The 14,612-nt window shown below is 35.7% G+C and overlaps 1 protein-coding gene across 2 annotated transcripts in view; it reads right to left on the bottom strand.

Annotated features, from left to right (window-relative positions):
- Positions 1-14,301, bottom strand: part of LOC306870366 (kremen protein 1-like) — a 61,409-nt gene extending 47,108 nt beyond the window's left edge. Inside the window, exon 1 of one of the 2 annotated variants that reach the window (XM_079417599.1) lies at positions 14,038-14,301. In XM_079417599.1, the coding sequence (XP_079273725.1) occupies positions 14,038-14,113 (76 nt within the window). In that variant the 5' untranslated portion in view covers positions 14,114-14,301. The remainder of the gene's footprint in view (positions 1-14,037) is intronic. The other variant, XM_079417598.1, reaches the window with a different exon arrangement.
- Between the last annotated feature and the right edge of the window lie 311 nt (positions 14,302-14,612).

Genomic DNA, 14,612 nt, shown 5'->3' with positions numbered 1-14,612 from the left:
GGAAGCGTTCTTGCATTCAAGCTCAATGGAGCACAGCACAATGGAAAAAAAAGGTCTCAAGATGTGGCTTTTAACTTGAGCGTCAATGAAATATATTTGGAGTCCAAATTAACGTCTCAGAGAGGGTTTTAGCATCACAGTCCACTGGTTACTAATAAAATGCTAAAACATTCTCTGAAAAGTTGTGCCCTCAAATTCATCCACTTTAAAACATACAAAAAAACCTAGCAAACGTCTAGAAAATAAGTAGGCCTAGTTGACCATCCTGACCCAATTCTAATATTAACTTATAAAATTTGCACAAGCCTCCATTTATAGCAAACATTGAACTCTATCCAGGATTCCATTCTTTAATCTTGCTAATTAGCCATAATTAACATTAACAAAGAGTTTTTAAACATAAAAGAGATGAGTACATGATGACAGCATCTGAGAATGGGGGGTTTTGGGCACTGTGGTTTTCAATTGATGCAACATGTTCAATGTGTTCCTGGAAATGTTATATAATGTGAGAACAAAAAGTGTACATTATAACATTTAGAAGGATTAACCAAATAAAATGCAAATAAAATGTGCAAATTAATTTCTTCCTTGGTAGCGCTGCCTGCAAAGCCACTGTCAAACCTATGGAGTGTTTTCTTGCTCCACTGAAGCTCCAATTAAACATGGAACGAGGAGGTTTGGAGGGGAAATACTTAATTTCATTTTATTCCATTTTCTAACATGTCTGAAAATCGCTCCCAGCCATGTGTTTTCATTAAAACTAATTACACTGAATGTTGTGTGGGACTGATTCACTTTGTAAAAAGGAAGACAGGGGTTACCACACACAGCAGGTACAGACATTGCCCTAAAAAGCTCACGACTTTTCGCGTTTTCCCTCAGGAGAGAGTCAGCGCATGCATGCATGTTGCACAAACATCCACCATCTGTGACCAATGTTTCATGCAAGCTGTAAAGTAAGAGCTGCTCTGAGAGCAATTATGAGGCTACAACTACTTAGGATTGAAACAATAAATTATAAACAAAAAGAGATTTTTGCAAGTTCTAAAGAAAATATGAGTGGTACTTGCCTCTGTAAAACTCATCTCAAGGTTGCCAGGGTGTTGCTATGAGGTTTCTACAGGGTTTTAAGTGACTGAGTGGATTTGAATGGACTGCTGGGTGGTTGCTACATAGTTACTTATGGGTTTAAGTCAAAAGAGTTCAACTCGCAAATATCTATGATATTCTGGTGGATACACATCAATAAAGGCTCAGGTCCTTCTTTCAATGTAAATAATAAGGATTTTCCTTTGCTAGGTGAAAATTATAAAACACCATTTTTTTTCTTAACAAAACGCATAATTAACCAATAATAATATTTAACTAAGGACTGGGCAAAGCAAGGTGGCAATAGATCTTAGAATATCTTTTAGATATTCTGTAATATTAGATCTTAGAATATTAGAATTATATTTGAATATTTAAATGCCCCTTTAAAATATGTGTATATATATATATTTATATATAGTTATTTGGAAACAATAATATTTTACATGGGGAGTTCAAAATATGGAATAATGATAGAAATGAAATTAAATGTTAATTTAAATTAAATTGTTAATAATTTACCATCAAATTTAAAATACATGTAAAAAGTTTTAACATTTAATGGTAAAAAACAAAAAACAATAGCAATATCTCACAAGTGAACATTGGAAAATTGGAAAGATTAACATCAAATACTAATTACATTAATTAAAGTAAATCATTTGCCATATAGATTTAACTGGCAAAAATGTTTGGGAACCCCATCTATAAAACACTATATAACATTATCCTTCTTTACACAACATATCTGATTCGACCTGACAAGTCAGCATTGTTCACTTCACCATTTTTTCCTCTTCTTTCTTTTTTGTTGGATAGATGGTCTGATATTCGTATCATTCTCAGTTACCCCATATCAGGTCGGCTTTCTCGACAATCCCTCGCTTAAGAAACACATTATGAAATGTGCCTTTCACAATCTGAAACAAAACAAAAGCTGCCACACAAGACATAAAACATCAACATCTTGCTTTCTCCCACTGCCCATAATAAAACCTGCTCCAGTTCAGCTGCTCAAAGATACGAGGAAAAAAACAAAAGAGCAGAGAAACAGATGGAACAGCGAGAGAGACAGAAGGCGTGAGAAAGAAAGTCCAGGGCATCCCTGATGTCCTTTCTGAGAACGGGATCGCTTTCATGCATCTATTGAGGACTCGGAGATCCAGTTACATGGCACTAAGAGTGACCTGCTCGAATTGGACCTGAGGAAGCATTCTATGAGTCCGCTGTTGAATAGGCCTCATTCATCTCTAATACAGAGAAAGAGACTACGCCAGCTTTCAGATAAGATAACCAGACACTGAACCCTGTTGATTTCAAATACTCACAGAAAAACTGTAAAAGAGACCAATGCAGAAATTGAAATGGCCAAACTGAAGTATTAAAGTGATAATTCACTCAAACATCCTCATAAGCCATTGAGTGTATCTGGAACTGTCACTGTAGAGATGTGGCATAAGGACAGCTTTCTTTTGTTTTTGGACTAGTTCACCTAAAAATGATCTGTCATCAGTCACTCGCTCTCAAAGATATTCTGAGGTTTTTACTGTTTTTGTCAATATAATGAAAGTCAATGGGGCCCAAACAGAAGTGGACCTCATTCATTTTCATTACACTGAGAAAAAAAACAAAAAAACTGAACCATTTTTGGGTGAGTAAATCATGACAACATTTTTATTTCTGGGTAAACCATCCCTTTAAATCAAAAGGTCACGACTCTGAAATGAAACACGGTTGAACGTTTCCAAGATGAATAAAATAGCTTAAATCTCATTTAATTGTAAGTTAGCCTTAACTGCAAAACACAAAGTTATTTCATCCCCGCCACAAGTATCTGACCCTCCACACTGCTCTTCCTGTTGTTCCATGTCACAGTTTCCCGCGAAAAGAAAAGGGAAGGTGACAATTTGCTTCTTTGCCACAAAAGTCTTTCTGGGCTCTCGAGCAAGTGAATTCGGGGAAGGACAGCCCGACGGCTTTATTTTTTGCCTTTTTCTTCTTCCTTCAGAGCTCTCTGGCCAGTGGCGGAGAACCAAAGTCAACGTTCGCGTAAAACTGAGGGAGTTCACAGGACAGGTCACGTCTCTCTCCGTGGCAATTCAATATCCTACCATTATGATATATGGCTTTTGAAATCATAGCTGTACAAAACACCACATAAGTACATGTTTGCTTGTTTGAAAGGGTTCAGATTTGGTCTTCAGAGATGTGGGAACGTTAGAGGACTTCCTTCAGATAATGGGCAGTTTCCACAAAGTCAACTACAATTGGTAGCATCTTGCCGAGCATCTGCTGACTTTACCGCCATTTAAGAAGCCCTGGTGAATAAGTTCTAGTACTGCTGCATTTTAAATGTTCTCGGCTCTATTACACGGCCGGACAAAGATAAAAAGCCCCTTGAAGACTTTCAAAGCACCGCCTAATCTCGTTCTCCCCTAGAGAGAACTGGAACAAGCCATTACAAAAAAAAAGCGAGCATTTGCTTGGATCAGCAGTGCAGATAACTAAACTCTAGGCCTTGAGCCGCCCGACAGATGCGTTTGCATGCTGGTGGCACTATTGTTTGTTTTAGCTCTTCAGCTTTTTTCCTAAGCACTGCAGATACTGAATGCAATTTAGCCCTACAAACCAAAACACTCATTATCTCAAACAATTTTCATATGCTTTTTTGCATGTTTCCTCGAGCTCTCGCCAGGCACTCCCTATGCAAATGTATACAATTTCGATTATAAACCAATTGTTTGCTTCTCTGATATGAATTCAGTGCACACAAGACTTTTTTACTCTGTTAGTCGAAGAGAACGTGAAAGAGCGAGAGAGGAAGAGTGTGAGGAAATTCCAATTGAATATGACAAGCTCTGTCTCCAGGCATTTGCAAATGTCAGAGAGAAGCAAAGAAGCTTGTGAAGCTTGTACAAGCGTAACAGTTTTCAGCTCGAACCTGCAGAGATGTGTGTAAAAGGGAGGACAGTGACAGGGAGAACAGGAGAGCTACAGAAATAATGAAGGGAAACACTCCTCTAATTCTGATTCAGCTTCCATTAGTGTTGGTTATACTTCTTGGCATTTCTAAAGTGAATACAGTTTACAGGGGGTATAGCAATAAACCACAAAAGGCAGTGTTTTACACTGATTTTGCCATGGGTAAGAGGTGTAAAAGCACCTTTAAAATAACTAAAATGCACAGACTCCGTAGCAACAGTAATTCAAAATGGTAAAAAAAAAAAAAAAAAAAAAAAAAAAATTTCAGTGACTGTTTTCATTGATATAACAAGTAAATATAATTTAATATATAAACCCTTTCTCAATTTTATTAAATACAATAAAATATAATACATTATATCAATGAACAATGGTTTATATATTAAATTATATTTATGTTTTATATCACAAAATTATTTATATATTAGATTATATTTAATTACAATAATCAAAAATATTTTTGATATTAAATGACATTTAACTCATATCACTGAGAATCAATGACATAATAATTAAATATAATTTAATATATAATATTGATGAAAAATAGTTTACGTATTAAATAATATTTAATTTTTATGAGTGGAAAATGTTTTATATTTTAACTGATATTTCATTATTATATCACTGAGAAATGGTTAGTAGTTAAATATAATTTAATATATACTATCAATATTTATAAAATCAAGTATCATGTCAGATTGTTTATATATAATAAAATAAATTATTTTATCCCTAAATATGGTTAAATTATATTTTATCACTGTTAATAATAAAAAATGTATAAATCAAAATTCAAATATAATATATAATAATAAAATACCAATGATATTTATCATTTATATTATTAATATGATTTATGTGTTAATTAAATTGAATTATTATACCACTGTGAAAAAATCAGTGCTGTCAAACGATTAATCGTGATTAATCACATCCAAAATAAAAGTTTTTGTTGACCTAATATATGTGTGTACTGTGTTTATTTATTATGTATATATAAATACACACACATATGGTATATATATATAAAAAAAACATGTATATACATTTATATATTTAAATGATTAGATTTTATATTATATATAAATATATATTTAATATATAAACAACATATTTTTCTTAAATATATACATGCATGTGTTTGTATTTATATATGCATAATAAAAATACACATTATCATATTTTATGTAAACAAAAACTTTTATTTTGGATGCGATTAATCGTTTGACAGCACTATTAAAAATTTTATAAAATTAATTATACTAAATTATATTGAATTATTAGATCAATAAAAATCCAAAATTTCCATCAAAAAAGATAGCAATTGGCTCTGTGTGCATGAATAAAGAGGCATAGATCCACAGACAGTTTGTGACATGGATGCAGCTTCCACTGCTTCTTTGAATTAGACAGGGCTGATATGACAAACCTAACCAAGGCGTCGCTCTCCCTAGATCTCTTTCTCTCTCACTCCCGCTCTTCACATAGATATCACTCCTGTCAGGTTTTATCAGCTCATCCAAAGTCAGACAGGAGTTACTCACTTTGCCACTAGGTTTTATCGCACTGCAGGCACTGAGCAATCACATCTGACAGCTGTTTTCTGGACAGGTGACGAGTGATAGTATGCATCAGACAAGTGTAAGCCTTCCAAACTCTCCCAAGAACATGACACGTCTCAAAGAAAGCAATCACATGTGTAATCAAACACACATGTTCCAAGTTTCTCAATGCACTGATGTACTGTAACATCATCAATGGCAAACATGCGCTTGTTCCTCGAGGACCTGTAATAATCAATGTCTTCTCTCATTTACCTCTCTTAATCATAGTCTGGATTATTTTTTGCATTAATTGTCTCATGATGCCATTTTTCTGTGCCTCCGGATCGATTAGTCATACTTGTCACTCAAAAAATTACAGAATTCCATATGTAGCATTTTTCATATAATTATTTAAATTAAGTTAAATTAAATTAAATGCCTCTTTAAAAGTTAAAAGTCTCTTTACTCCCAAAAAGCTGCATTTTTTTCATTTAAAAAAATAAAATTAAGTAAAATTCAAACCTTTGTGTGAAACGTGAAGGCAAACTTTTACAATACTATATCTTCCTATCTCAGCCCTTCTACTGGAAAATTTCACATTTAATTCAATGTGTTACTTGCCGTTTCTGTTAAATTTACTAGCAATTTTTGAGTTTAAAAAGTACCACTTTTTTGTGTATGTGGGAAATTAATTTGTTACAAAAGTGGTGCTTTGATGACTAAAGGACATGAATTTAGAGATATAGCTTCTAGAGAGTGTTTTAATATGCTATGTTACTGTTAGTATGCTAAAACAGCACAAATACACCGTCAGCATGTTAAGAGAAGTTTTTACATTCACTACCTACTGCTCAAAAATACTAAAGCTAAAAAGAGGAAAATGGTCACTAATCAAGCTCACTAACGGCCTGACGACTAGTCGATCATCTCTACGTGACAGTAGATAGATATAGCTGACCTTTTGACCTGTACAGACTCCACAGGGCGCCAATCAGAGGTCAACAGGAAGTGGTGAGTGGGTGGCATGGGCTGTTACATCCTGAGCCAAAACAAATGGCCACAGACAGAAAACGGCAGCATGGGAGGCGGCTGAGGTATTCTCTCTCTCGCCAACTTTAAACAAGCACATTCCAAATTCATGTTTATAAATATGGATATTTTTCTAAACTAGTCATCTGACATATCTCAGCATGTTGGATACCGTGATGGTGGTTAAGCAGATCTCAATCTCTCTCCTGCTGTCTGTCTCTCTCGCCTCTTACTGACCTTTGCATACTTCTGAGAAAATAACAGTGTCTCATATAGATTTAACAAAACGCAAAACGTGCTGTGCAGAGTACAACGAGGGAAAAAAATGCAGATTTGAGACTAGTTTTGCCTTTTGCCCTAAAGGTGATATGTCATGTTATTTCTAACTAAACGAGTGGTAGTGAAGTCATTAACATTGAAGAAAGCATACATTAAAACTGTCATTAGGCTTGTGTTCATTGTCTATAGACAGCATGTTAAATCATAGCCTAAGTTTAACAGCCTAAAGGGAATGATTTGTGCTTTGGCCAGTAGGTGAACTGGTTTGAACAGGTCTGAGCAGGCATCAGGTACAGAACAGAAGCTCCTAACTATCCATAGGTCAACTTAGACTTGGCCTTTGACCCTTGGTGTAACATCAAACAAAATGAGATGGACACAGATGACCATCATAAATCTCTCCGCCTACCATGAGCAAACTTATTCTACTCAATCAAGCATGTGTTAAACTATAACAATAACTATAAACATTATAAGCTTAAGGATTGTGATTCACAAGATTAAATTAATCAAAATAACATTTTTAATGTATTTAGAAGATTTGATTCATTTGGAAGGTTGATTCATTTCTGAATCAATGAAATAATTCAGTGAATCAATCCAGAACGATTCAATGATTTGTCACTCAAAAAGTCACCAAATTCCGTGTGTAGGATTACAAACAAATAAATACGTAAACAAAAGGGTTTAACATTTTTATACGTTATATTTTTATTTTATTGTTTTAGAATCAAGGCTCCCAAAGGCTGCATGTATTTGATAAAAAATACGGTAAAAGTGGTAAAATATTATTACAATATAAAGCAAATATTTGAATATATTTTAAAATGTAATATATTCCGGTGATCAAAGCTGTATTTTCAGCATCATTACTCCAGTCTTCAGTGTCACACGATCCTTCAGGAATCAATCTAATATCTAATACATGATCCTTCAGGAATCAATTTTTTACGTATTCTTACGAATATAAAGTTAAAAAGAACAGTATTTATTAGAAATATAAGTCTTTTGTAACATTATAAATGTCACTTTTGATCAATTAAACACATACTTGCTGAATAAAAAAATATATATTTCTTAAAAAATTGTATTTACTTTAGTAAATGAATGAATATATATATTCAGTTCCTAGAGGGTAGCAAAGCTTGGATAATGATTTCATCTTGGTAGAAGTGGTTGAGAAATGTTTGAGTTCATTTAGCCTCTTTTGGCGCCTCACATCCCAGCCGAACTTGGCACTCAGGTATTGTCATTAACACATGACGTGTTGTCCGCTTATTTTCTGCTTAGTTTCCCATAGAAACAGAGTCAGAAACAGGGATTGACAGAAGCGACCACAGGCTGTGTCTCTGTCCAGAGGAGAAGTACGGCCTGTATACTGTGTCACTTTTGGTTACAGAGGCATCTTTGTGTTCCATGTTCCTCGGTGGTTAGTTCTGGATCGGATCAGCTGGGTGGGTAATTACAGCCTGTTGTGTGTAAATGTGAGGATATGCTGGCAGGAAATGGGTGGAAGGATTTCTGGGAAATGTAGGGACCAAAGGAATGCCAGTGCCCTCTGAAACGACAGTCTCTGATGTGGGTATTTCTGTTGCTAAATTAGAAGAAGCACTCTCAGCGAACCACCTCTGCACCACAGATACACAGAAAGATATGTGAGTGGACACATGGTCTGTGGTTAGGATTTATGAGGGCCACTGTATTGATTCAAAATCACTATCGGTTTATTTATATCAGAAATATGCATTCTAGTCGAATCAAACCAAAGTCAGACATCTCAAATGTTTGAAAACATTTAGTAACTAAAAAATATTAATAACTAAAAAAATCTAATAAATAAAAATAAACAAAGAAATGTCCTATGCTCACCATTTAGTTGCATGTATTTGATGTTTTTGATGTTTATTTGATGCATTTATTTTAAAAGCAGTTGTTTTCTATTCGAATATATTTTAAAATGCCATTTATTGCAGTGAATTTTCAGCAGCCATTCCTCCAGTTTTCATTTGTTGTTATTGCTCTCTTTTTTTTTTTTTTTTTGCCCTGTTTTACGGTTGAAAATATTCTAAAAAGATCAATTTTCTTGATCAGCAAGATTAATACAATTATTTTTATTTTATTTTATTTCAAGGTTATAAAAAAAAATATATAAATAAACAAAGTTTATTTTTCTTAGTACGTTGGCAAATAATTGTTCTGAATTTAAGCATAAACTTCACAATGCTTTATGCTTAAAACAAGAAAAATCTATTTCCCAATGATGTGAGATGAACACTTAATTAAACTTAATACATACAATAAATTTCTCAAGTCAACATATCTTGTTTTAACAATATGTAGACTTTTTTTAAACTGCGAAACAAGACAAATATAATGATCAAGAGCATTTATTTTACAGTATCAGACAGTTGATAAAAGCTACTAGATAGGCTACTGAATGAACTGCTAGTGTGAGTTGGTAGACATACAATTTTAAATGTTTTCACACAAACACACGCACACATAACTCACATATATACATTAAAGCAAACATGCCACGACAAGCGAGTTTCACAGGAAAAACTAGTCAAGGCTTCAAAATGTTCTTGACAGCATTTTATGTGGATGAACAAAAACAAACAAAAGCAAGAAAAAAACTTTAATCCCTAAAAAAATAAATCATACATTTACAGTCTTGAGCCATGAACTCCAAAAGGTCAATGCAACAGTACTTTCTAAACAAGTCCGCATAAACAGAAAAATAAAAAAAGGGAAGTGGTTAAATGGATAGAGAAAAAGCACAAAAGTTCTTCCCCTGCCCACGTTTCCGACCACCTGGCTACTGTTTCCCTCCCAAACCATACTTCACTGTCAGAGCGGCTTTGAGTGAAGACACAAGACAAAGCACAGGCGCTTCACTCCAAACAGCCCTGGCAAGAAAAAGAGGAGGAGAACAAGAGGGATAGACAAAGATCGAGAGGGAATAAAGACGGAGGAGAGAGCTAGCCAGCGATGGCAAGCAGCCGAACAGCAGGAGAGAGAGGAAGGATCTGTCAAACAGACACTAATGCAAAATGACAACAAATCTTTCTTTAACACTTTCAGCAATGGCAGCATCATGCGGTTTTATCATGCTTTAACTGACTGACAGCAGAGTAGTCGACTGATTGAGATGACAGTTTGGATGAAATATCAACCAGTATTTTGATGCTGGATCTTCTACAGCCAAACTGGATTCCCCTTTTCAAGATGAGATGAAATTTAGTCAGAGAGTTAACTAAGTGTCTGCAGATGAAGTGCTGATTCAGTCGATCACACGCTTTGAGAAACAGAAATAACTCTAAACGGTGCCGATTATGATCAGAGATCTCATTTTAGATAACTCCATGTTAATTTCTCACGATTGGCCGGGACCAATAAGCCACATGGTGCTTGCTTCGCCTTCTGAAGTGAGATGAAGGACGGAACTATTACGACGGACAAGGCATGACACGGATTTAATAACTTAAGCAAAATTGCCGATGCTTTGAAGTCTTTAGTTTGCCCTTCAGCTATGACCATTCCATTCATTTTCACAATCAGCACATTTTGTTTTCAAAGCAAAACAAGTATCACCATGCCCACGTTTAAGTGCAAAAATATGGGGGAAATAACCATGCATCTGTCTTTGCGTCTGAAATAAAATCGTCCACAGAAATGAGAACTACATCATAAATTCATCCTGGGAGCTACTCAATAACATCTATCAACTAACCCAAATCCACTTTACACGAGGCGAGCTCCTGTCTGGACACAGATGCACTGCTTCTTCTCAAAGCTCATGAATAATTCTCTATTCATTTAATACATCATTCATCTGAGGAAATACAGACATGATCTCTGGACTGGTCGAGGTGCAGAGGTACAACCTCCTCGAGTCTCTTAGATATAATTAAAGGAAGAGTTCACCCAAAAATGACAATTTGTAGAAAATGTACTCGCACTCAGGCCATGCAAGATGTGTATGAGTTTTTTTCTTCATCAGATTGGGAGAAATGTAGCATTGCATCACTTGCTCACCAATGGAGCCTCTGCAGTAAATGGGTGCCATCAAAATGAGAGTCTGATAAAAACATCACAATAATCCACATCAGTGAAGTGACATACGGCCAAGTATGGTGACCCATGCTCGGAATTAGTGCTCTGCATTTAACCCATCCAACGTGCACACACACAGCAGTAAACACACACACACCGTGAACACACACACACAGCAGTGAACACACACACACCGTGAACACACACCCAGAGCAGTGGGCAGTCATTTATGCTGCGGCGCCCGGGGAGCAGTTGGGGGTTCGGTGCCTTGCTCAAGGGCACCTCAGTCGTGGTATTGAGGGTGGAGAGAGCGCTGGACATTCACTCCCCCCACCTACAATCCCTGCCGGCCCGAGACTCGAACTCACAACCTTTGGATTACGAGTTCGACTCTCTAACCATTAGGCCACAACTTCCCCCAATGTCTTGTGAAGCGAAAAGCTGAACGTTTGTAAAAAATAAATCCATTTTAAACTTCAAACCATTGCTTCCAGCTATACGAGTCCTTCACAAGACATTAACCAATGAACTGGAGTCATGTGGATCATTGTGATGTTTTATCAGCTATTTCATCTCTCATTCTGATGGCACCCATTCACTGCAGAGGATCCATTGCTGAGCAAGTGATGCAATGCTGAATTTCTCCAAATTTGTTCCAACAAAACAAACAAACAAACAATTTTTTTTATTATTATTATCTTGGATAGCCTGAGGGTATCCCTGAGGGTTTTGGGTGAACTATTAGTCTACTTTAAAAGCAAAGGATCAGATGCTTTCAATTCATGCAACAAATAGCAACAAATTGAGGGTTTTCTGAAGACAGCAATAATGCATTTCTCTCTATTAATGAAAACACACAGATGCCATGCTGTTCTTCAAATGCCTCACACCTTCATTTAAGCTGTAAAGCATTTCATCATTCACATGTTTTAATCTGCATGTCTTATCACACATAGACATGAGCAACAGAATGCCTTTCACTCATCAAATATCAATAACTGATTTGCAGCAAAGGAGAACTGAACGGCCTACCAGATGCACTGACTATGACTCCCTAAAACACCTCAACAGAGCAGGAACAAGAATACATGGACTTCATAATTCTTGCAATTAATCAAACTCATAATTCACAAATTGAGAGCAAAGAGTGCAAATTGTCACTGTGACTCATTGCTGTTGAATGATTTTCATTATAGTTTATATGAAAACACAAGGAACATGCAATGAGCCATCAAGTCATTTCATTCGATGTTTTACTGCAACACATTCAAACTTCTGGGTGGATGGACATGTTGCTACAAGCCTTATTAATTATTACAGCACTAATTAGACATAAACCTGTCAAAATTAGTCACAAAATGGCAAATTAAAAAAACTTGTAAAGATAGCCTAACCTGTCATTTGAATCAAAGGCTATAATTAAACAAAACAAATTAAAAGAGAGCGTAGGGGATTTCCTTCTGAGACTTGAAACAACACAAATTACAGCTTATGTGATGACCTAGAACACTTCCATTATAATCAATGCAAGCGGCTTGTGCATTTCAGTCAAGTCAGCTTCATTTGACTCAACTTTTCAACTTTTAAGCACCTGAATCTTACAAAACAAAACATTTTAAAACTATGTTCATATTAACCTTCAAGTTAATAGTAACAAATTTGTTTCATATTTGACAGATTTCCACAAGTTAGCAAGCAGTCAATTATCTTCAAACGTATAATAATAACAAAAGAAAGAGATTGATGATAGGGTTTGATAATAACACCTAATAATTCTACTCTATTTCTAATTTTCTCATTGTAAAAGACAGAAAGATTCTCTAAAATGCCACACTGACTGGTTGATGTCACGATTCCATCCACAAACCTGGAAAAAATGCTGCACTTGCCTACTGTTTATCTGGCAAGATGTTTGCTTTATGTGGTCGTTGCTAAACATTAAAATAAACATTTTGGGGGTTTTGCATAGAGACAATATGCAGTTGATTGTCCCTAACTCCTGATGTTTGTCTGGTGATGCAGATGGATTTATGACACAACCTCAGAGAAAGGTATACCCGAAAGACTAAATCTGATTGCATTTGTGGTTTCAAAGGAAAAATAATATGTTGGTGAGCTTTCAGCTTCTGTATCATATCATATCATATATCATATCATATGAAAAGAACATAACTTGCCTATAAACCACAAGCAGATTGAGAAAAATAAAAGACATCCAGTACAGAACATAAATGCAGAGAAGTAAATCTGTCAGTAAGAGATAGCTAGAGGGGTTTTTGTAATCCCAAGAGCAGTTTAATTAGTCAATGATGACACAAAGAGATCCCTTACAGATATGTACAACGGTAACAATAGTTTCTGCCAAAACAGCATTGTTACTGTGGTTCGTGCTGGTAAAATAAAAGTGTGTGTTATCTTGTGGTTATCAGTTAACATTCTGTCATATAATATATTGAAAGCTTTTTATTCTCTTTGAATGAGATCCCTATTAGGATATTGCAGTAACAACAATCACTGTTGTAACTGCTATTTTGGTGGAAACCATGGTATATATATATATATATATATATATATATATATATATATATATAGGCCAATATATTATTATAATACAGTATTATTTGTATATATATTTTTTTAATAGCAAGCATAAGACCCCCCACCCCCTCATTATAGTCACGCGTAATTACAGATACACATAATATTTAATACTCTCGCCATCACACCTTATGCCAAAACCCACTTGAAGATTCTAAATACCCGGATAAGTAATACCCAGATGAAACATAGTTTAAATAAGTTTCCTTGTTCAAGACTTCATAAGTGGCTCTTACTGAAGAATCATCAGCTGCAAAACAGCGTTCAAAGAGGGTTTAGGAAATGATTTAGCGCGGAATGCATTGTGTGATTCATAAAGCTGAACCAGAGGCGAGAGAAGTGACAGAACGCGCTGCTCATCTCGAGGCTGGAGTCGGGACAATGCACTAGTCTCAGAAACATCTCAAAAAAGACCTACAAGCACCAGAACAGCTCAGAAGAGTTGAGAACTAACCCGTGTCGAACTGGTCTGAAGCTGAGGCGCTGAGGCAGGCGACAAGGAGCAAAGCTGCGATTCTCCACGAATCCATCGCTCTTCTGTAGCAGGCTGTAAGAGATCTGAACACCTTCTCTTCCTCTCTCCTCGCAGGTGAAGTGTTTGAGTCCAGTCTGATGCAGCGAGCAGATGAATGTCAGCAAATCTCGCGGCGCGTCTGCGTTAAGAGCGTCTCAACTTCTAGGCAGATCAGCGCTGCCCCCAGACACTCACACACAAGACAGATAGCAGAAAAAGTAGGGATCCTATTTCAAATCATGTGACAGGAAATCGGGGCAATAGATTCAACCTGCCCCATGCATGGGGGCATATACCTGTTGCGCGCTGTGGGCTGGCCACAAATCTAATAGCTGTGAGCCACAGACAACACAGAGACTTAAGAAAATACAAGTAGATAGATAGAGTGTAAATAGATAGATAGATAGATAGATAGATAGATAGATAGATAGATAGATAGATAGATAGATAGATAGATAGATAGATAGATAGATAGATAGATAGATAGATAGATAGATAGATAGATAGATAGATAG

Source organism: Barbus barbus (genome assembly GCF_936440315.1).
Source record: "Barbus barbus genome assembly, chromosome: 5".
Taxonomy (NCBI): Eukaryota; Metazoa; Chordata; class Actinopteri; order Cypriniformes; family Cyprinidae; genus Barbus; species Barbus barbus.
This window is presented reverse-complemented; position numbering and strand designations above follow the sequence as displayed.